Source organism: Martes martes (genome assembly GCF_963455335.1).
Source record: "Martes martes genome assembly, chromosome: X".
Lineage (NCBI taxonomy): Eukaryota > Metazoa > Chordata > Mammalia > Carnivora > Mustelidae > Martes > Martes martes.
The window spans coordinates 16379575-16403167 of record NC_137897.1 but is presented as its reverse complement, the minus strand read 5'-3'; the positions used below and the strand labels follow the sequence as shown (position 1 = coordinate 16403167).

At 43.2% G+C, this 23593-nt stretch overlaps 1 protein-coding gene across 2 annotated transcripts in view; it reads left to right on the top strand.

Moving 5' to 3' along the window:
- Positions 1-6526: 6526 nt before the first annotated feature.
- The window catches only part of SMPX (small muscle protein X-linked), a 54419-nt gene continuing 37352 nt past the window's right edge, over positions 6527-23593 (top strand). Inside the window, exons 1-3 of one of the 2 annotated variants that reach the window (XM_080794993.1) lie at positions 6527-6835; positions 10419-10475; positions 21729-21815. In XM_080794993.1, coding sequence (XP_080651119.1) covers positions 10437-10475; positions 21729-21815 — 126 coding nt within the window. In that variant the 5' untranslated portion in view covers positions 6527-6835; positions 10419-10436. Of the gene's footprint in view, positions 6836-10201; positions 10291-10418; positions 10476-21728; positions 21816-23593 lie in introns of those variants that run through there. The other variant, XM_080794994.1, reaches the window with a different exon arrangement.

The window sequence follows — 23593 nt, the reverse complement described above, 5'->3', positions numbered from 1 at the left end:
CTACGTGTTCCTGCCTCCCCTCCTTTGGACTCGGCTCATCAGTGACCTCCTTCTGACCTTTATCATCTTGATCACGACAGCTTCTAAACGGGGTGGGATATTGTTCAGACTGTTCAAAGATACAGCCCCCTGAAATCCCTCCATATTGGAAATCTCCAAAGCCAACCACTATCCTTCCTCTCTGTTCTTAGTCACGGGGCTAGAGGAGACGAGTCCACGTGCAGCCTCAACTCTTCATTTGCACCACAACCTGCAGCGACCTGGTTTTTGAACCATCCCTCACGGTCTGTGGAAACGCTTCCCTCCGAGGTCAACCCTGGCTTTCTGATTCATTGCTTCACTCCTCCCCCAGAGCACCATGTTTCTCTCTTCCATCCTCCCACATCCAATCAGTTAGCAAGGTTACTTTTTTTTTGAGCGTGAGGGCCAGAGGGAGAGACCGAGAGAAGCAGACTCTCGCTGAGCTCAGCGACAGTGGATGGACGTGTGGCTGGATCCCAGGACCCTGAGATCACAACCTGAGCCGAAACCAAGAGTCAGACACTTAACCGACTGAGCCACCCAGGCATTCCAGCAAGGTTACTTTTGACTTTATTACTAAAATACACTTTGAATCTCTCTTCTTGTCTTTCTCTTCACTGCCTTTGCCTTTATTCGGGGCACCATCATCTCTAGCCTTTTAATGGTTCTCCTTTCTTCCCTGCTCATTCTAGTAGAGTCCTCTTTCCGCATGCAGTGAGAGTGAGCTCATCAAAGCTGAGATCAAACAATTCCACTGCTTAAAACCTTGTAAGGATTCCTACCATACTTAGAAGAAAATCAGCATCTCTTGTCAAAATGGCCTCCGAAGGCCCTGCTAGCCTCTGCTCATCTCTCTCACCTTGTCTCATGCTGTTCTTCTCTATCTTTGGGCTGCATTGTTTTCCTTTGAGTCCCGAGAACATACTTTCCTACCCCAGGGCCTTTGCCCATGCAGTCCCCTCTGCCTGAAGTATTCTTTTCTCGCCCTATCAATCTCACTTCTTCTTGGAGAGATGTTGCTCCTGCCACACCTACCCCAGCTTATCTTCTTCCTCAGCCTTTTGTCTGTTTGTGTTTATATCACTTCATAGGATTTACAGTTATCTTGTTTAGTCGTTTACTTAGATTTGTCTGTATCCTCTTGCCCCCCACTATAAGCTCTGAGGGCAGAAACATAGGCTTAGTCACTCTTTTCACCCAAGTGATGGTGGGGGGCGGGTGGGACAGAACAGTGTCGGCATTTAGTAGATGCTCAGGACATCGAATGTAAACAGGTACTTTTCTGTGAAGTCTTCAGCGCCATGGGAGAGTTAGGGGCAATCTTCCTGTGAATTCCTGTAACAGTTTGAAGATAGCACATAAATCTAACAACCACGTTATTTACTTCTCTCCTCCACCAGACCATGGCGAACAGGCTCCTAGAACACAGAACTATTTCTTACTTATTTTTAAACCCTCAGTATCTAGCACAGTGCCTGAATCACAGTAAGCACTTAATAAAATAAAAGATAAATAAATGTATGAATAAATGAAAGGAATCTCCACTCCCAGCTGGGAGTGACTGAGAGGTGAATGCCAGCAGTTTCCTCTGAGGACAGAGAAGCCAACGCCATGGTTTTGGAGATGGAATTCTGAATTTCACTTCTGAGGCTAGACAGCTCTTTTATTTCTGGAAGGAAAATATTTTCGGGGAAAAGCTGTTGAGCTATAAAAATGTGGGAAAAAGTTCTCTTTTTGAAATGAAAAGTTTGCAGACAAGGAGATTCTAAACTGTTCTGCGTAATTATGTAAAAGGTTTTTTAAAAATATTTATTTATTTATTTATTTGAGACGAAGAGAGATAGAGAGAGACAGAGAGCATGCGCACGCAGGAGGAGGGTCAGAGGGGCAGGAAGAGAAAGAGAGAGAAAGAGAAGCAGACTCCCCGTTAGCTGGGAGCCCGATGCAGAGCTCGATCGCAGGACCCTGAGATCACAACTTTTTTTGAGTTGAAATCAAGAGTCGGACATTCAACCGAATGAGTCACCCAGGTGCCCTGTAAAAGAGGTTTTCATGCGGGGAGAGTTATAACTCTGCACATTGCTTCTTTTCGGAAAAATGGCTTTTCCTCTCTGTGGCTACTCATGAAGTAAGGTAAATTCCAAGGAAAGAGTCATAAACATGGCTGCTTCTTCACCATGAGGGACCAGGGTTAAGGAGAGAAGTGGTTTGGCTCAAGAAATCACAGAAGGAAGGAAGTCATCACACAGCATGCACTCCAGGGGACAAGCCTTGTCACCTGCTTGAAAAACAAGCACTGATTTGTTCACAGTTAATGGTGTCAAACATTAAAACTCAACATAGAAGTAAACGTTATTGCAAAATGAAGTGTTTTCATAGATCATAGGTAGTTTCTTTTTCCTAATTCTTTCTTCCTAGTTAATCATTCTTCATTTATTAATTATCTTATCTCTGTCAGCCAGTAAAGTTTTGGGGGTGTTACGTCTTTACACATAATGGTATAGACTGTTATCTATTAATTCATTTAAAATTTCCCACAATGTGATTTATTTTACACTTTGCCCAAACTGTAGGCAGACCTATGATAGAGTAGAACTGAGCAAAGAGGACCCCACAAGAAGACTGTAGTTTGGGGCACATGATAAGAGTCCATGAGGGCATTCAGGGATGGGGCAAAGGAATGAGTTTGGCTTTTTTTTTTCTTTCTTTTTTTTTTTTTGGCAGCCTGGCTTTTCTGTTGGCTTGCGTATAGAGGAATACGCAGAAACCTCTGGAATTCGGATCCTGAAGACCTAGGTTAGGGTTTCGTCACGGACACTTCTTAGTCATGTGACTTTACCGTTTTCAAGGTATTTTGTCATTTATAAAATGAAGATTTTCTCATTTCTGCTTTGCAACCATGAGATGTAGTTCCAGCTAACAAAATGTAAGGGGGAGTCTGCTGGCGTTTCTGGGAGCGTTTCTTCCCTGAGCGGAGGAAAGCCCCTTTTCCCACCATCCCCGCTGTTCCTTCTCATTTGGTTGCTAGTGCAAGATCCTGACTCTTGGAGCTGGGGCAGCTATCTTGGGAACAGGAAGTAAGAAGCATGAGGATGAAAAACTAACTTGATGAGAGTGGCAGAGGAAAGAACTAGAAACTGCCTGGGGCTTTCTGACTTCATAAAATTTTTGAACCCATCTGGAACTACCTCCCTTCAGGTTTCTAGGCTTGTGAGATGACTAAACGACTTCACTGATTGAATCAGTGCTACTCCGGTATTCCATTACTTGTTGCCAGTGCACCCTGATACGGTGTGTATAGTGCTTACGTGGGGCTGTGCGTGTGAGTGTGTTTCCTTGAAGTCATTGTGGTATAACAGGAGAGAGCACTAAATATGAGAGTTGAAACCTGGGGGTAACTGGCTCTGCTTTAACACTCTGAGCCTTCACTTATTGACCTATACAATTGGAATACTATCTCTTATCCCGTGAGTTGTTGGGAGGACTCAATAAAAGTAATACAAATGAAAGGGCTTGCAACTCAGCAACGGCTCTATGGACATAAGGCGTTAGGGATTCTCCGGCTGTTGGACTGTAGTGGACGAGGGATAAAGGCATGCAGGCAGGAATGACGTAGGTGAATTCTGTTTTTGCCAACAATCCCTCACACTGCCCCTCTTCGGTGACCTCCACTGAAATATTCCTGCAGGTCTCAAGCTGTCCGCTCAGTGCCCAGCACCGTTTCCCGTACTTAAACACAGTTTAAGTGTCCCTCTCCTTCCAATGTTCCTCCCAGTGAGAAATGGATTCACATTATGCCCATCCCCTTTGTCCCAGTTAACTGTCACTCAACAATCCAGTTACGTGCTGGTGTGTGCCTGGGGCTTCTTCTGTTATGTCGGGGCCTTAAACTGATGAAGTGATAACAGGAGTAGAGATGGCAAGGGCTGTGGCAGGAGGTCAAGGACAAATATGTGGCTTCTTGGTGCTTCTGAGAGACCCCAGGTGGGGGGTTGTTCAGCTCACAGTTGCTCCCCTTTCTGGAAAGAACCTCCTCCACAGATGTGAACCCCAGGAGCCTCCTCTAGGCTAGATGGATGACCTGGCCCTTGGCCAGGAATTAGGTGACTGACTCAGGCTGGGGGCCATCAGAACCCGGGGATTTTAAAAACTGGAGTTGGAGAAATAGATGTGGTACTCTCTAGGGAGGTCTGAGTTCTCAGTTCTGGTTATTTCCAAGAGTCACCTCCACCCCTGCCACAGTATGAAACTTTTCCAGTGAAACTCTTTGTCTTGGTTTGCACTGTCTCGAAGCCAAAGATGGAGACAAGGTCTTGGTTGTAGGCAGTGTATTTGGGTGATGATCCCAGAGAACACAAGTGAGGGAGTGGGGCTGTGAGAAAGGGAAAAGAGAAAGCCAAAAGTGTGTATCAGTGAGCAGGTTCCTGTTGTGAGCCACTGGGCTCAATTTTGTGGGGACCTCTGGGAAGCTGTAGACCACACTGGGGAATCAGCCCACCAGAGGATGGGAGGCAGGGCCATTGACCACCATCCCCATTGCTTGAGCTTTGTCCCTAGGGTGTCTGCTCCCTGGCACTTCTGGGTCATGCCTGCAGCACACCCAGACAACCTGTCTTGGAGATGGGGAGAGCCCCAGTGCAGAGAGGCAGAGATTCAGGCTTTTGAGGTGTGACAGTGTCCTGGGACCTGTCTGCAGCTGCAGGAGAACTCAGGCGGATAGAGGTGATATTGAGAAAGGCATCAACAGCGTCTGCCACACCTCCTCTTGGCCTTAACTAGTTCTCTCTGCGTTTCTGTCACTTAGGACCAAAGGAGTCCGATAATGCCCCTCACCTCGGTTCTGCCCCCAGAGGCAGCCACACCCACATCAGGCCAGCCCTAAGGCATTGCGCTTTCCTTGACATATATGACACCACTGGCTACTGACGAGTCATGCAAGGAAGAAGGACTATGACAGAATTTATGCACTCACTGCAGGGCAAGGAGTTGAGGATGGCTCATTGTTGTTGTCTTTCCGTGGAGTGATGCCACCTACTGTCTACACATAAGACTAGCCAAACAGCTGGGGAAACAGAAAGGTGCTCACGATATTCTTTCTCTTCTCCAATGAAAAATAACTCACATTTGGTGCCAGATCATCTCTAAGCATGAAGCATGATGTCTGATTCTTTTTTTGAAAAAAAAAAAAAAAAAAAAAAGATTTATTTATCTATTTTAGAGAGAGGGAGAGAGGATACGAGTAGGAGAGGCAGAGGGAGAGGGACTATCAAGCGGACCGTGCTCAGTGTGGAGCTGGACGCAGGGCTCGATCTCATGACCCTCAGGTCACAACCTAAGCCGAAACAGACTTAGACACTCAACTGACTGTGCCACCCAGGTGCCCCACGAGATTTAAAGATTCTTTTAAGCAGCATGAATAGAATGGAATGGTGAGATCCAAACTGAGATGAACCACAATTATCTGCTGAGCTCCTGACTACAGAAAGTTGGTTTTCTTTTCACCAACCTGAAAAGAAGCTGGTTGCTTCCGTTTGGAAAGCATTCAGCTGCAGGGAACAGAAACATGACTTCAGAGGCTCATAGGAACCAGAAGTACTTTTCCTCATGGAACGAGAGGACTGGGAGAGGAGACGGTTGCTGGTGGTGGCTCAGTGGCTGACCACACTGTGAGGGGCTCAGATATGGAGTCACCTTCATCCAGTGGGTGAATTGTAAGTGCGCTCACTCTGAACCTTCTACTGAAGGGAGCTTCTATGTAAAGATAGTTTCAGAGACCAAAGAGGCAAAGTAAATTAGTTGATTAATAAAAGCAGTGTTAAAAATGATGAGCACAAGAAAAAGAAAAAAAACCCACCCAACCGTCCTCAATAGCCAAAACCCAAAAACCAAACCAGAACAAAGATAATGAGCATGTGCCTTAGGATTTGGTAGTGTTCTGTTTAAAAAGTGTTCTGCCTCATACGTGGCCCTCACCCCTGGCGTAGTTAAAATAGATATTTCCTCTTTGTTTGGTTTTGTGCTATTGTCTCCTGTGCTCTGTGGTCCGTATCCTTGTCACCAGTAGAGGCAAAACAGAGATAGCAAGGATTCGGCCCTGGAACCACATTTGAGTGGAATGATCTGAGACCATCTATGACCTACAAAAAGGGTGATGTCTTACAGTTGCACATAATATTGTAATTATCAACATTTGGTGAGCATGTATTGAATGCTGATCATGAAAAATTTTAATAGCTCCTAAGTGACCAAGCTAGGACTCAAAAAGTGCTTGATGTCAGTGTCCCTGCTAAGAAGCTCGGAGCCACACTGCTTCTCTCTAATTTTTATCTTACGCTCCTCATAGTCTGGCCTCCAGGTAATAATGCTAAAGATAGAAACTTTTCCTACTTTTCAAACTTCACCGTGCCCCCTCAGAACATGTGAGAAAGTGCAGCCAGCATCTTCTGGAAGATTCCGTAGCCACCTTCCGGCTGACATTTGAGCCCTGCTCTCAGCACGGTCAAGCCTTTCGGAGGCAGCCAGTGTATGGCTTGTATCAAACTCTATATTTAGGAAGAACAACTGTGAGCTATGACAGGAATTCTCTTTAACACTTAGCCTTAAACCGAGTTTCCCTCCAGCCCCGAGTGGGGAGCAGCTCTCAGTACCGAGTGAGGCACTGAGCACTTGAGCTATTTCCGCCACATGCAAAGCATCGGAATTGAGATCACGGCTCAGAGGACACCGGGCATCCGTTCCACCTTGTGAGGAGCCCTGTATTCTTGCATCTGGCTGCCGGGACTTTCCTCGGGCAGTAAACAAATACATAGAGCAGGTAAGCAGGAGGACCCAGCTCGGGCAACTGGGCTTTCTGAAGGAAATTTCCTTGATGCCTAACTTGAAGTGACTGCTTGTAACTTCGTAGGCTTGTAACTAGTGGCTGTAGCTTCCTTGTAAATTCACTATTCGTTGGTGGTGTTGCTGATTCTGTTTTAGAAATTGTGTGTGTATGCGGGGGGGGAGCTATTTGACAGAATATTGAACTAAAAGTAGTTTTCACTGATTGTGACATTAAGAAAATTTCCACAATCCACATAGGGTGACGGTGACCCTGAACGTTATGTCACTTTCATTCTCCTGGCCAGGGTTATAGTCAGTCAGCTACATATGGATTCATGCTGGTAGCCTAGGAATAATCAGGAGGATTTGCAGCAGAGGAAAGCTATCACGCTAGCTCTCTGATTTACCTAAGTGCAAATTATTGTCAGTTGTCACCCAGTACAAGTTGAAAATGCTTTTCCCCTTTCCCTCAGTGCCAGGCTTGACCCAGAGATAAAGTTCTATCAACTGTACAGATCGATTAACATTACAAAACCATCTTTTCGAAAGCCCCGCTTTGGTGCTTTGATCGTGGTGTTCCAGGTACCCAGCAGGGTGGAGGGCAGCACTTGTCTCTCCCCGTGAGGGCACCAGGTTCTGAGACCCGGCGATGATCAGTGCCTCTTGCCTCTCGGTGTATTTCAGGCAAAGTGAATAAGGAGTTAGTCAGTTCAGACAGCTGAATGTCTTTCTACACCCTTCTCAGGAATTATTTTTAGCTGCAGGACAGAAGATAATTCCCTTTGAAATGGAGCTCTAGCCATTTAATAGACCTTTAAAAAGAACAAACAAAGCCCCTTCTCTCCAAATATTGATTTGTTTTACTCTGGCTTCCTTATTAAATTAGTGATATAAATGTTGACAAATTTTTAGTAAGGGAGCGAGTGCTATTTAGAAGTCAGATATTAGGTGCTGCCCAATCAAGAAAGCAGCAGAGATATATTGTCTATGACTCAGCATACAGCCCCCGTTAAAGTTCCCCACTGACTTGCCGATCTTCCAGGAAAACCCAACACAACTGTGCTAAGCTGGCAAGCATTTCCATTATAGTATAGGCTTTGTAAAAGTCAATATACGTCTTGTCAAAGTTTCCACGTTTCCAAATTTTAGCTAGAACCAGGAAACACAGTAATAGAGTACTTTAAAGGGTACCTCTTCGGATGAAAAGCTGTGGTCAGCTGTGAGTAGAGTTGTGCATCTAAGACATAGCTGTCTTTTTTGGTCGCGGGACGATGCATGCAGATAAAGAAGGCAGGTGCATTCTACACCACATCCCTAACGGAGGTGAATGCAGGGCCAGGGAAACAGCCAGGGAACACTGTCTATTTTTATTCATCAGTGTGCTTTGCCCTGATTTCTCTGCGAATAATGAGGACAGCGGGAACGGCTACAGGACGGATTTACACAAATGTTATATAGCCTGTTTGCAAGGAATGAGAGCTGGGATCTGACCAACTTTCTAAAGATGTCTCTATTGAAGATTGACATATATGTTCAGAAGGAATTTATATGCAAATGAGATATACTGAGGCTATACAGGAGACGAGGCCCGAGGTCTATCTATCTTTTAGGCTCAGAGGTCCACAGAAAATCAAAGTGATCCAATAGTTTAGTGAAAAAAAACAAAATCAGCCTAATTAAGAAAAACAATGCAGTATAAATAACACAATCATTCATTGCCTGATTTTTTTTTTTTACCTTTCAACATGCTATTGTAATAACAAAAGAAATTTCCTACTTCCTATGTTTCAAATCGATGTACAGTAACTTTTTGTTAAGTTCCCAAGTGATATTGTTTAAACCGTAGTTGTATATGCACAGAGAAAACTATATGCTGAGATGTTTAAAGTCCTGTGAGAATTATTGTTTTGCATGGCTTCTAATAGCTTTTGAGGAATAGAAACTTTAAAAATTAAACTACCAAGCTTTTCCTTTTGATATTGAACTGTGTATACGAGATCTGAAAATTAAAAAGCCTTCATTGACTCTTTGACACTGTGGGAAAGATAGAAATGTATTTGAAACATATCATAGAGAAAAATGCATTCCTACTTGTTCAATTTGTTGTTGCTTTTTAACTTTTTAACCAAAGCAAAAATAATTCTACCTGGATCCTTCTAGATGGAGGCTATTTACATCTATTACCAAAACATGCAGGTGAAACTTAAAGAAAAAAATCTCATTGTTTTCATGTATGTGACTCCAAAGACTTACATTTGGCTACATTAGAGATTTTAAAAAATTATTTAATTGTTTAACTTCATGTAACAGGGCCTATGACTTTGAAGATTTCAAAAACAATGTTTTTCAGAATTCTCAGATCTTTTATATGCACAAGTGGTGAGGGGCGTTGTCACTACAACAACTCTTACTCTTTACCTGAAGCTGTAGGTCAGTAAATTACTGGAAAGTCACAAGCCGTGGACAATGGCAATGAAACCATCAATATTTGCATCATGCTTTAGAGTTCCCAACGCAGTTTTGGGAACATTATGTCATTTTGAGTCTCACCACAGCCCAAGAATCAGGTAAAATTTAAGGAAGAGGAAAAGGGCCTAGAAATGTTGAGTGACACAGGCCACGTGACACAGGACGGGTCGCACATGCATTTACACCAGGCAGTAGAGGAAAGTCGGTCAACCCATTTTATGGTTTGGGTTTAAATAACAGCATGTTTTCCATTCACTGAATTTTTAACTTTTTCCATTGGCACTGTCAACATTTCATCGACCCAGCTATGACAATACTTAGAAGTGCCATAACAGGCCAGAGCTGGGCTGTTCCCCGTCCCCCTCGCGCCAGCAAACCTTGGCCGCTAGTCATCTCTAAGTCAGATCTCCCCATCTGAAAGAAAGCACAAGTCCTTCGGGAAGGAAGCATGGCTACATCTTGGGGAAACAACATGGTCATGTAAATCCTATTTGCCTTCTGAGACTGTTTCCTTAAAAGCAAAGCGGATGGGTGAGGCTTGTGGCTGCCTGCGTTTAGAGAGAGCGGGCCCCGGACAGCCAGAGTGGGGAGTGTCTCCCAGGGGCCCAGCTGGAACAGACACGTGCGCAGTGAGTAGTGAGAACGTGGTCCAGGCCATTTCTCTGTGGGCATTCAATGGAGAGGGGGAGCTCCCAACAGGCTGACACGCAGCTCTGGCAACAGCTCATTCAGATGAGAAGTTCAGTTTCAAGCAGAGAGCTTCCGAGGCCCCAAACAAAGGTGTTTTATTCCCACAACCTCTTTGCTTTGCTGCTCTCGGTGGTGGGGGCAGGAGGGCAGGGAAGGAGATGATAGGGCCTTTCAAGTTTCTGATTGCCTATCATTCGATCAGGGGCGAGGCATCTCAGCATTTCTCCTCCTGAATGATTTATCCGGGCGCTCTAGTGTTCCCTCTCCCGGAGGCATTGGGAAGGAGAGTCCGTAAGTAACTTCAGAAACTGAGACTGAAAGGGGTGACTGCCCAGTTGAATCATGAGTTAAGTTCTAATTTATCAAGCCCGAGAATCTGAATGCCGCCACCTCTAACAGTTTCTCACTTGTTTTTTTAGGGATAAGACCCCGCGAATATGTCCAAACAGCCGGTTTCCAATGTCAGAGCCATCCAGGTAAGTAGGCGTATTTGCGTTTTAACATCAGCTCTGTGACTCCTAGCCTGTTTGCTTAATAAATCGGACCTTTTTTGATTGTTCATTGGTAATTCACTGCAAGAAACAACTGATTCCTAGGGCGCAAATGAGACAGGATCTGAGTCTGGGAAGGTACAGCTGCGAAGGAAGAAGCTGGTTTGTTCGATTGTGCTGAATTGTGAGACAAAGTTATGAATGAGAATTAACTGTCTACAAAAATGCAGTGTTTAGTTTTTGGATATGTTTGTTGATGTGTATGTTTTTCATACGCTCATTGATATGAATTTTAAAATTCACTTTCCATTTTTCTATTTAACTGAATTTGTTGACCCATCTGTTTAGAACATATCCTTTCTTGTCAAGTGTCCTTCCTAATGCTTGGGTATGCTTTGTGCAAAGTCTGGGTGCGGTCATATCTCCTCATGCCTTCCCAGCAGACAAATTCTTTGGTTGCTTCAGCTGATTTAAGGGTCACCCCCCAAAAAGGGGGAGGGGGACATAGGCATTTTAGAACACAAATACAGTTATGAGGGGCGCTTGGGAGGCTCAGTCTTTAAGCGTCTGCTTTTGGCTCAGGTCATGATCCTGGGGTCCTGGGATGGAGCCCCATCGGGCTCCCTGCTCAGCGGGAAGCCTGCTTCTCCCTCTCCCACTTCCCCTGCTTGTGTTCTCTCTCTCACTGTCTCTCTCTCTCTCGGTGAAATAAATAAAATCTAAAAAAAATACAATTATGAAAATAACTTTCAGTATTTGTTTTTACTCCGTATCTGATTTGCTATTCTCTGAAGGTTTATGTGTTTAACTCTCAAATGGCTCCCACGCTGTGATGCCAGTCATGATACTTTATTGTAAAATTCCATTTTTCTCTTGCATTGACTTGGAGTCCTCCGTGCTACCTTTAAAGGAACGTTTAAACTTTTTTTTCCCTGGACTTTTCTGAATACCACGGGACCTGTGGCACAATTCCTGGATATTTGGGGTGTGAGGCACTAACACAGCATAAACATAAGCGATTGACGCTATTTTGGAGGGGCGTGCATGGGCCCAGCGGCAGAGATGGGTGGAGGCACAGATCTTTACCTGTCAAGACTAATGCACAGTCCTATTTTTAAGATTTTATTTATTTATTTGACAGACAGAGATCACAAGTAGGCAGAGAGGCAGGCAGAGAGAGGGGAGGAAGCAGGCTCCCCGCTGAGCAGAGAGCCTGATTTGGGGTTCGATCCCAGGACCCTGGGATCATGACCTGAGCTGAAGGCAGAGGCTTTAACCCACTGAGCCACCCAGGCACCCCAAGACTAATGCACAGTCTTAAGCGGATGGGCTTCTTAAGTGGCAAGGTGTATTACAACCCTTGGAAACTTGTCATAGAATGAACTATCAAGGAAGAGCCTATTGGCAAGGATCTAACTCCGCATTGCCACATGTGGCCCTTTTGTGTCCACCTACTGAGTCTCTGCCATACCTTGACATCGGTAGTAGAATTAATTTTGCCTCCCAGACCTGTGGGCATCCTTGAGCCTTTGAAACTTCTTTCCTGGAGTTTGAATCCTTAATCCATACTGGTGTGGAATCATGGGAAAACTACTTTATCTCTCTGCCTCTCTTTCCACATCTGTAAAGTGGGGTTGATAGCGCTCATGTCCTAGAGCTACACATACAAGTTGCTTAAAACACCACAGTAAACTCTCATTAAGTGTCAACGATTATCATAATAATTATCATTCAGGAGTGTTCTTCGTTAACATGATGAGAAATTTAATCCGTGAATTAGTCACTGAATTTGAAGTTCCCAATGGGCTAAACATAAAATTTCTTTTTTATTTTGTAGGACTCAAAAACATAGTCTTCTCTCAGGCTGTTTTTGCTTCTCTTCCTTTTAAAGCTGAAAGTGTGTGGGTTTTTTTTTTTTTCCTTAGTGCTTTCTGGCTTCCTTCAAATCTACGCTGAAAGTCCACCAGTGTTTTATCTACTCATTTTGACCTTGACATATTTTTAGGTCTGTAATATTTAAAAAGCTGCTATGGACTCTTCTCAGTAACTGTTATTTTACTACATTTAAAAATTCCATCCACTCTACCAACAAAGGCAATAGAGTGCTTCCTTATGGTTGTGGTTTTGCCTCTTTCAGTATATTTTACGCCACTCAAAAAGTCTAATTTAATGTGCCTTCAAATGAAATATTATTTCTTGTGGCTAAATAGAATCTGTACTATCTGATATTTTTCTATCATCTCTTCATTAACCTAAAGTAAGGTCTATTAAAGAAAATATGAAAATGGTTTCACTATAACAATGGTTTATAGTAGTAACATTATCTAGGGTACAGTCATGTCTGGAACAAATAGAAACTCCAAACGATGAGGAGTGCCTTCATTGTTTAAATACCACTTAAAGATGTTAAATGTTCTATTCAGCATGTTCTAGTTGCTGTTCCTTTTTATTAGGGTCTTATCTCCAAGGCAGTTCAACTGTCATTTCCTGCGTATTTGTGACAGGCACTGTGCAAAGTGCAGGCCATGTGAAGGTGAATTGATACCTGATCCTTCCGTTTGAGGAGCTTGTTGTCTCCAGGCCTTACTGGCTGTGTGACTTTGGACAAGTTGTTTATCCTCTTTGTGCTTTGGTTTTCTCATCTATCAAGTGGGGGAATTAATAACAGTACTGATCTCAGGGTTGCTGTGAGAGTTAAATGAATTAATACATGTGAAAGTTTAGGCCAGTGCCTGGCTTGTCGAATTGCTTAATAAATACTAGCTGTTATCATCACTCGTCAGTCATCATCATCATCATCATCATCACCATCATCTAGTTCAACAGTTCCCAAAGTGCATCTTTTAGAATACTAGTATTATGGGATGTCATTTGTTAACTAAAGGGTTCCATGATCAAGTGTTTGGGAAACACTAAATTCAGCGAAGTTGGATAGGATCTTTACTGTAGAATTTCTCAGAGTCCATAACTTGCTAATGACTCGTATATTTTCAAAAAAGTGGTAACGTAGGCAGGGTTTTCTAAATATACAGGAACTTTCAAATGAGTATTTTGCAGTGGAGTATTTTGCGGTGCAAACTTCGAGAAAATAATGACTTAGATTTCCATTTTGTCTGGATCGAGCAAACTTAAGCCGCTGTCAGTTATACTTAAAACGGTTAGGCATTTAGATAGTTGAACTAATGCACCTACGTGCATCAGACAACATGGAGCCAAATAGTTACAAATCTCTACCTGGCACTCACTCACTCTGGGACCTCAGTTCTCCCTTAGTTTACCCTTCTGTAAAATCGGGACAATCATACTATTTGAAAGGATTGTTCTAATGAATAAAATAATGAATGGTAAGTGCCTGGTTTATACCACACGATTCCTTAAGAGATGGCTCTTCTAACTGTCCAAGTAATGCATGGAATTGCCTTGGTTTCTCTTCAACTGGTTCCATCCTCTCCATGCCCCAGATTAACAAGGGGGCCAGAATGCAGCCGACCCTTAGAGGACTTAGACAGCTATCTTTCATACCCACATTGAAAAGGCGGTCTTTGAATTGGAAGGGGATTCCAAGTCAGTGTTTTCTTTCAGTTGTACTAAAGAAATCACTTTTTATGCCAGGGACATAAAAATATCCTGAAGGAATCAGTTGATCCTTCCTTTGCCTGGTCAGGGCCTTTGTCTCCTAAGCAGCTATAAGGCTGTATACCAGAGGTTGGCGAATCTTTTCTCTAAAGGGCAAGATAGTAAATATTTTAGGATTTGCACATCATTGAGTCTCTGTTCTAACTACCCAACTCTGCCATAATAGCTCAAAAGCAGACATAGGTAATGCATAGAAGAATGAGTGTGGCTGTGTGCCAATGCAACTTTATTTATAAAAACAGGTGGCAGGTTGGATTTGGTCCATGGGCCATAGTTTACTAGCCCTCATTTGTACCCTCCAGGCTGCTCCTTAAACCCCACTGTTTATGGGGATGGAACTGCAACCAAGCTAATATCAGCACACTCAGCATAGTGGGGCTGTTCCCTTCAGATGAAAGCATTTGACATGACAGGTGGGGAAAGCTAGAGCTGCTGGGAAATCCAATCCCATCGATGATCTTCTCGCCAAGTCTCTCTAATGAGACCAAGTGACTCTGGCCACAAGCAGCACGTGCCCATCCTTCCCCTTCCTCCTGAGCACACCCGCTTTGGAAACCACCATGGGCCTCCCTATGGCCTCAGCCCACCCAGAGCCAATGTTCTCTGGGTCGTCTCTGGCTTTTCTCTCTACCGTAGACCAAAGTGAGCTGAGTATTATTTGTCCTCGCTCATGAGATCTGAGAGCTTCATGGTTGAATGGAAAAGAGTCCTGTTCCCTAGTCTTAGGTCTGCTCTATGACTTCACCTCTTGGTCCCCATGATCTGCAAAGGGAAGTTGTTGCATTAAATGGTCTCTAAACCTCTGTGTAGCTTCTAATAGTCTATGAACTTCCTGAGAATAACTTCTGAGGTTTATTATTAGGACGATAATAACAGCCACAGTTTCTTCAGGGTTTACTATGTATTTGACACAGTGCAATGAGATCTCCATGGATTATAATGAAAGGTATAAAGAAGGGAAACAGCACGGCCAGGATCACACAGCTTGTAAGTAGGAGAGTCAGGACCCAAACTCTTGTTGTCTGATCGCAAAGCCCGTGTGTGGAACCACTCTGCAACATTCTCTAGTCTCATTACTTACCACCCCCACCCTGGCAGAGAAAGTAGGGATGGAGGAGTGGGTGGGACCATCTAAGTACCAAGCCAGGTCCTCCCTTTTAAAGAGCCCACGTGACATTAGAAAGAATCAGCATTTTAGGGAAGAAGAAACTAATAGCTCACCCTGACTAAAATCATCTTGAATGTAAGTTGGCTCTGAGTGAATAGGACAAAGTAAAGTTATTTGGTGACAAGCATGGTCTCAAAATACAAATAGCCGTGGCCACTGAAATACCACCTCTCTGCTTAATTCACTTAACCAAGCTGCTTGTGAAACTAAACCTAATTTTTATTATATATTTTAAAGGAATGATTACATGAACCCTGCATCATTACTTTGTGGCCTCTTATGGGAACTTGTCCATCGCTACCCAATCCATGCGTAGAACAGAATATCATGAAGTCCCGAGCTTTGGTATATGTGCTGCCGAAGCGAGCACCCGAGCTTTGATATTTCTTTCTCTTCCCGACCTGTTATCATTGCTCTTCCACTCCTCATTGCCCAGGCATAAAGGCTCCATGGAAGAAGAAAACAGCCTGACCAAAGTCTTTATAGACAGGTGTCAGAGACTGTACGTGCTTCCTGATAGGGATTTCTAGTTGAAAAAGGATTCCACGTACATGACGATCCTTGGCACAAAGGAATAATCTAGCACTACCCATGTTTGGGCAGTTAACCAAATTCATCGGTTAAAGCTAAATAAAATAAAGATACATACCTTCCTTTAATATCTAATTTAAATTTAAAAATTAAAAATGAACTTTCATTTGTCACTTGTTTTAATATAGAGCCAAGGCCTTTTCTTTGATCATGGATCTACTGCTTCTTGCTTATGTAAACCACTATAATGCACTGTTTATCATTTCTAACCCTGGTTTCTTTAACATGTAGCTAGAAGTTGAATGTTAACAGACTGACTCCAGAGGGGGCCCAGGGCTACCACCAGCTGATAATCTTTGCTGTTCTGACCAGGGTTCCATATTAGTACCGTGAAGCAAGTAGTCTATATGTTGGCCAAAAGATGTCATTTTTTAAAAGATTTTATTTATTTATTTGACAGAGAGAGAGAGAGAGAGATCACAAGTAGGCAGAGCAGCAGGCAGAGAGAGAAGGGGAAGCAGGCTCCCTGCTGAGCAGAGAGCCAGATGTGGGGCTCAATCCCAGGACCCGGAGATCATGACCCAAGCCGAAGGCAGAGGTTTAACCCATTGAGCTACCCAGGAGCCCCAAGATGTCACTTTTTGAGGTTGACCTTTACAAGTATCTCAGATATATGACTTGCCCTCAACCAAATGTAAACATTATCTTAACAGCCATAATGCATTCTTGAAATCTGCTTTTCCCTGGATGACAAGTCTATAGTTGAGTCATTCAGGAAATTACTGAAAAGAGCGAAGTGATGAGAACAGAGAGAGAGAGAGAGAGAGAGAGAAGAAAGCCTTTCAGTGTGAAACACCATGGGTGATGGACAGTGGTTGAGTGGGAGTTCCTCAAGACTGTGTTGAGAGGGTAAGTTTTATATGTTCTGAATCCTTTCCAGATTTCAAGAATCCCTAAAGATAAAGAAGTTATATTCTAGTGATACAGAATTATATTTTAAAATAGGTTGGACTGTATTTTAGTTGTTAGTTTCATCTGTCTTTCTTAATTTAGGCTAACAAATCATATAAGAATCTCATTTTCTAATCAGCTATTGAGAAAGCTCTTGTTGAAAGTCTTCTACGAAGATGCTAGAAATCTCAAAATGTCATATCCTGCTCTATTCAGAGAAGGTCTAGGACACTATGAATAGGAAAGTGCAGAAAGAAACACTGCAAAATGCAACCCTGTAGGGTTTCTTCTGCTTGTGGCCTAGGAGGATGGCATGGGGTGGGGAGGTTGTGGTGGCTATAGATTCTGGCTGGAGCAGCTGGAGACCTTTGAAAGCTAAATATAGATTTTGTGTGTGTGTGTGTGTGTGTGTGTGTGTGTGTGTGTGTGTGTGGTGGTTATCTCAAACAAATATGCGATGAGAGGAAACTCCAAAAGCCTCAACAATAAAAGGAGAGACATAGTGGGCACCAACAGGGAGGACAGGGAGGGAGAGATAGAACACTGGCTATGGAAAGCAAAGTGGATAGGGATTGAACTTAGCCAGTGGTGGGCTCATATCAGAATCTAGCCCACTGGAGAAAGAAGATGTCACTCCACTGTAAGTCACACAGGAATGGCTGTGGAAGGAATATTGTTTCCAGAATCCTCGGGCTCAAAGGAGCCAAGCAGGAGAACAATACAAATAATTAAGGGAGTAGTGGAATTAACTTACAGGGAATTCTTTCTACTTTTCTTTACCTGGTGAGATCAAGTGTAGTATTCATTTCACATCAGATAGGTCCATTATCGGGGAACTGTATCCTGTTCTGGCAAAAGATCATCTAGTAGATTCTTTTCCATTCCCAACTTCGAGGATGTAACAAATTATGTATAGCTTGGGCAAGTGATGTGCTGGGTTTGCCGCGTCAGGCGCATATTTGGAAAATATATAAGATGAATAAAACTTGGGGAGGAAAAAGAAATGCAAGGGAATACGTTATAAAAGGAAAAAACAAAAGCCTGCCTCCTTTGCTTTTATACAGAGTCTATAAAGAGAAGGAAGAAGTCCAACCTTAGAGAATAAACAAACCTAGAAAAAGTCTCATCACATCAATGACAGGGAGTTACCTCAACACAGAGAAAGTCTAACATCAATGACCTGGACTGACTCCATTTTCTTCCATAAAAATGTACCTTATATTTGAAATCCATTCTGAATAGCAGATACCATACCCAATATGTAGATGGAAAAATTAATCATTGAAAGGTATTTTATTTGCATTCAATTAGAGTGAGTCAGTGAAAAACAAGAATATGACAGAATTCTCTGGCCATGGAATAAAAAAGAGAGCTAAGATCTACATATTTTTATAAATTCAAGTTATAAGGAATTTTTCTTATGGCTATAATTTAGTCTATAACTTGTCACTCGAATATTACCACCCTACGATTATATTAATGAAATGTCTCTAATCATTTACAAAGCACTCTTCTGACACTCCCTTTAGGTATACATTAATGACTGGATATTTGACGTGTTCTTGGGCTGCTTTGGATCCTGTCAATATTTGCTGTCAAAAAACCCATTTAGGTTCCTGGTTTCTTGAGTGATGGCTTAAAGATGAAAAAGCATCAAGTCACTGAGTTAATGGCTCATTTTTCAATGTGACTTTTCTTTGACACCTATTTTGGAATTATCCATTTTATGTGCCCCCTTTCCAAGGCCATTCTCAAAGTGTAAGCCTGTAATTTTTGTGACAGTTTAGGGCATTTCAGAGTGATTGGAGCTCACTTTGGTCAAGTAAGAAGAGCTCTTTGGAGAGGGCTTGATAGAGTGAAAAGGTCTGTCCCCAAGGTCAGGCAGCTCTGATTTGTAATCCTGGCTTTTCCTCAAACTCTTTGTGTGACGTCTAGCTTCTCTGAGGCTGTTTTCTTCCTCAGCAGTTTGTTGTGAGGTTGTAGGGCCTTGGCTGAATCGGGGTTTGGGGTGGCTAAAGTAGTGTGGGGTGGATGGCCAGGGGAGTAGTTACTGTGCCCAACTCACACTGGGTGAAGATGAAATCCAGTCTCAAAGCAAACTCTGCCACATGGACGGATGTTTGTTAAACACACATTCATTAGCAAGCTGGCAGAAAACCGTCCATGCAGTCTGTCTGTGAGCTCCGGGAAGCCTCGGCTCTTGTTCCGTTAAGTGCTCCAAGTGACTGTCACCTCACATGAAAGGCTCACATGAGGCAGGTGGGGATTCTGTACCCCTCACTGGCAGGACCCAGCTGGAAATCCTCATTATCGATGGCTGGAGACAGGCCCATTTAGGGATCACTCCTCGAGCTCTGTCTCGGAAGATACAATCTATACACTGTCAGATTCTTACACTCTGTTCTGGGCGGGGGCCGGCGGTGGAGGCAGGGAGAGGGATAGTCTCCAAAACATTTTTACCAATCTGCATAACCTAACCTCCTGTAGCTTCTCCAACAAGAGCCATTTCTAATGCTCATGCCATCATTTTTGACATTTCTTCATACATCAAAACCTCAGGTGTTAGTGGACAGGTGACTAACAGAACGACTTGAAGTAGCAACCGTGGGAATGGGGTCTTGGTGGTATATTACCACCTCATCACCACCCTATGAGGATAAACTCCCACTCAGAGCAATAGAATTCTCTAGAGCTGCAGTGTAAACCAACCTGAACATATAAAATAGCACGTGGTCTATACTAGTTGAAAGTAAATTACAGACAACCTAACAATGGGAAGAATGAACATTTTAAGTACATGTCCACGCTCATCTACTTAAGGATGATCTCTTTCAATGGTTGTCAGAGTGGGCACCCCCCTCCCACTGGAAGGAACTGCTCATGGCCCAGGGTTTGGGGGGAAACAGATGGGGTTCTACACTCCCTTCCACCTTAGCCAGAACAACTCTGCCTCTGCCTCCATCTGGCTTGCATTTTCGATGTTCTCACAATACTTTACTCGAAGGAAGGGTTACATAGCTGAAAGGTTTGAAAACCACTGACAAAGCCCAATATTCATATCACAAATGGGAAAGCTGAGACCCAGAACAGTTGTCACTTTCTCAAGTACAGAGAATCTGTACCAACTCCTAGTACGGGGCTCTTTGCACTAGCAGCAGCCACCTGTTTACTACCGTGGAGAGGCGATGCGCGTTGCTAAAATTAAACTCTGAGCAAGAAAAGATGGTGTTCCCATAGTATGTGCTTTACTGAGTGACTTATCCTGGATGACCTTATGTGTCCCTTTACTGAAAACTATAACAGACTACAGAGCATGCACACTTCATCAAATAGGTTGGTTTAGCAATCAAGTCTTTCAGAAACTGTATGTTAACTTCAACTCACCATTAGGAAGATGCCCTCTGTAGATGCTTAATAATCTAATTAAACTTTTAGCTAGTTAACCTTCTCCCCAGTGACCCTATATCTACTCCCCCCCCCTTTCCAATCAAACTGTAGCAATCGAGATAGTTATTGCTTCAATATAGATAATTGTCTGTGGGTCTTATTTACATGGTTTTGATCTTATTGCAGGACCCTAATGATATTTCAGCCAGTCTAAGACACTTCCGATTGTAAAATACCATTATGTTATGTCCTGCTAAGAGAAAATAAAACAAATGTGCCAATTAAAAATTTAAGAAATCATTGGTTGTAAGACACATTTTGATTTCAGAGATATTTAAAAGAGGTGCATCTTGGAATTCATGAAGTATGCTACCATATTTGCCACCATGTAAGACATATTTCCCCCCTCGTCTTATGCCCCTCCCTCCTCCCACTCTAGGCCACCTGATATTAAGCAGAGGAATAGTACAGAACGCTCAGCCTTAATGTGCCCCCCAAATTGCCCAAACTTATCATAAGGTAGTAAAATATTTTGTCCCCTTTGCTCAGGCATCATTTTCATGCATAATATCAAAGTGCAATTTCCACTTTTCAAGTCCACATATCTAATTGCTCATAAGGCAGCACTTTATCTTAAGTGGGAAAATTGTGTTCTACTTAAGAAAAAAGTTTTTGTTTTTGTTTTTGTTTTAGAGAGAGAACACGGTTGTTGGGGTGGGGGGGGGGAGGCAGAGGAAGAGAGAGAATCTTAAGCAGGCTCCATGACCAGCACAGAACGGGATGAGGGGCTTGAACTCACGACCCTGAGATCATGACCTGAGCTGAAATCAAGAGTCGGGTGTTTAACGAACCGAGTTACCCAGGCTTCCATTAAAAAAAAAAAAGTTTTTTCTTTTAAATTTGTTTTTTTAAAGATTTTTATTTATTTCTTTGTCAGAGAGAAAGAAAGAGAGCACAAGCAGGCACCCCACATGTAATCTTAATAAAGGACAAGAATCTATGAAATGTGACTCCAGGGAACTTGACTTTCCAGCACTCTCCTGACACACTGACCCACACAGTGGTGTGTTGGGGAGAAGGCAGAGGAGTGCCTATCATGGAGAGACCTCAGGAAGTGCTGGAACAGTCCTGGAACATTATGAAAAGAAGGAGGTGGTTTGGGAGGTGTGAATGCAGCCCTCCTAGGGTGAATCTGAAAGAAGCTGAAGGAGGGCTAAGGTGTGAGATGGCTTCTGTGGATCCTGTTTCCTCCTTTCCTATCATTAGATGTTCCTTCCTCATCTGCGGGAGAGGAAAATATTAAGCACCACAGGAGGGCAACTGCCAGAACAAACTGTCTCGAAATTCTTCTATCCAACAGGGAGCTGTGAAATCAGCAATTTGTAATAAATGTCAACATTTCCTTTGCGTATTTTTGTCTTGTCATTATAGCAATTTTCTTGAGATAAAAAGCTTTAAAAATGGACTTTTCAGATGCATTTTTCCTCGTAATGATTAGGGTCTCTGAGTGTCATTTAAAGTTCCTACCCTTTTTGAGCAAAATCTTCCCTGCTTTTTTCTTTTAGGCAAATATCAACATCCCAATGGGAGCCTTTCGGCCGGGAGCTGGGCAACCTCCCAGAAGAAAAGAGTGTACTCCGGAAACAGAGGAGGTGAGGAAAACTTAGCTGGCAGAGATCCCCCTGTCTTTCCCTTCCAGACTCCTGACTAGAGCAGGGGCAAAGGCAAGGTGAGGGTCAGCTCCCCAGAACAAGACCAGGCTCTCGGTCTGGAAACACTCACTAGCTCGGTAAGTTTCCCTCAGAGCTTAAACGGAACGGAGCAGGATCTTTAGTACAGCCTCCGATGAGTGACAAACCCCAGGGGGAGCTCAGGTAATAAGCACGTTAAATTACTTGCGGATTCAAACAAAAAGCCCCAGTCTTTTTGGGTATTTCCTTTGAAAAGAGGACTTTGCAAAAGAGCCGATCAATTTCTGTCTTCTTTTCTTCCCTCTAATTCTTTACCTCTCCTGCAAGTTCAGATGCCCACTTGGCTGAAAGGGAGGCTACAATGAGTAAGCGCAGTAAATAGAAAAGCCCCCCCCCCAAATGTCTGCATTCCTTTACCAACTGTGACTTTTCTGATAAAACCTGGAAGGTCTGGTTCTGAAAAAAAAAAAAAATTAGGTTTTGGACCTTGTCAATTCGCATAAGACAGGGAAAATGGAATTAAACAAGGCCACCAGGGCATAGCCAAGTGTATTTCATCTTTTTAAAAAGACTTTTTTTTTTCTTTGAACTTTTGTAGTTGACCTTTTTGTTATTTGCCACCCCCCGCCCCCCGCCAAATACAAAACAAAACAAAAAACCAAACCTATCACCATTCTAAAGTTTCCTAATAAAACTTTGGTTGCCTCTCATCTAATCCCTTCTTGCCTGTAAATAATTCCTGTCATGGTCCTAAGTCAGGAGTTTCAGCCTCCTATCAATAGAAAGATAATTTTTCAAAGAAGGAGATGGAGTATTTGAGTGACACCACCAAGTTCTGGAATTTCTGCCACTAAGTAACCTTTGATGAATAAGGATTTTGAACACACAGGTTGAAAAGACCCAGCACTACCCTGCGTTTCTGGTACATAATCTCAAACTCTGATGCTACCGACCTGGCTACCCAGTTCATTCCTGATCGTGAGCCTTCCCTTTGGGACTGGGGTCAAGCATTTCTGGGTCTATGTCTGCCAAATACGATCCACTCTTTTCCTCAAAGGATTGCTGAGAGGAGTCAGCAATATAACGGACATGGCACGGCCTAGCAAGCATTCAGTAAATGATTGTTCATCAATTGATCTAATTATCTGATTTTCATGATGGACTCCCAGGTCTGTTATTTGGCATGTTGTAAGAAAAAGGCATGGGGAGGTTGAAGAGAGGGCAGTGAAATTCTTCCCACACCTCCATTGATCTTTAATTAGCTTTTCTTCCCATGCTTCCTTAAACTGTGTCTGTCACTACCATGGCTGTCGGTCAAGAGGTAGCTTGACCCGGTTTTCTCACTAAACTGCTGGATGTCATAGTTGTTTTGGAGGCTTATATCTCATCTTCCCTCTGTGGTACAGACGACCCTCAGTTCTTCTCTGTGCAACTGGTACTTTCCTCCTCACAAGTGTCCCTGTCAGGGGGTTGGGAAAGCATGCTGCTCTCACTCTTGTCTGATCGTTCCAGCACACTCTAAAATAGACAAGAACTGATATGGCCTGTTTGTGAACACCTGCTTTATGATAAGCGTCTTGTACAACTGGCTAATCAGTATTCTTCACAGGATGGAGGGGGTGAGGTATCCACAGAGACCCAGAAACCCCAGGAGTGTTTCTAGAACTGAACTATACCTTTCACATGGGGATCATGGGCTGGGAGGGTGAAGCTGAGGGTGCTATTCCGTTCCTGTCAGA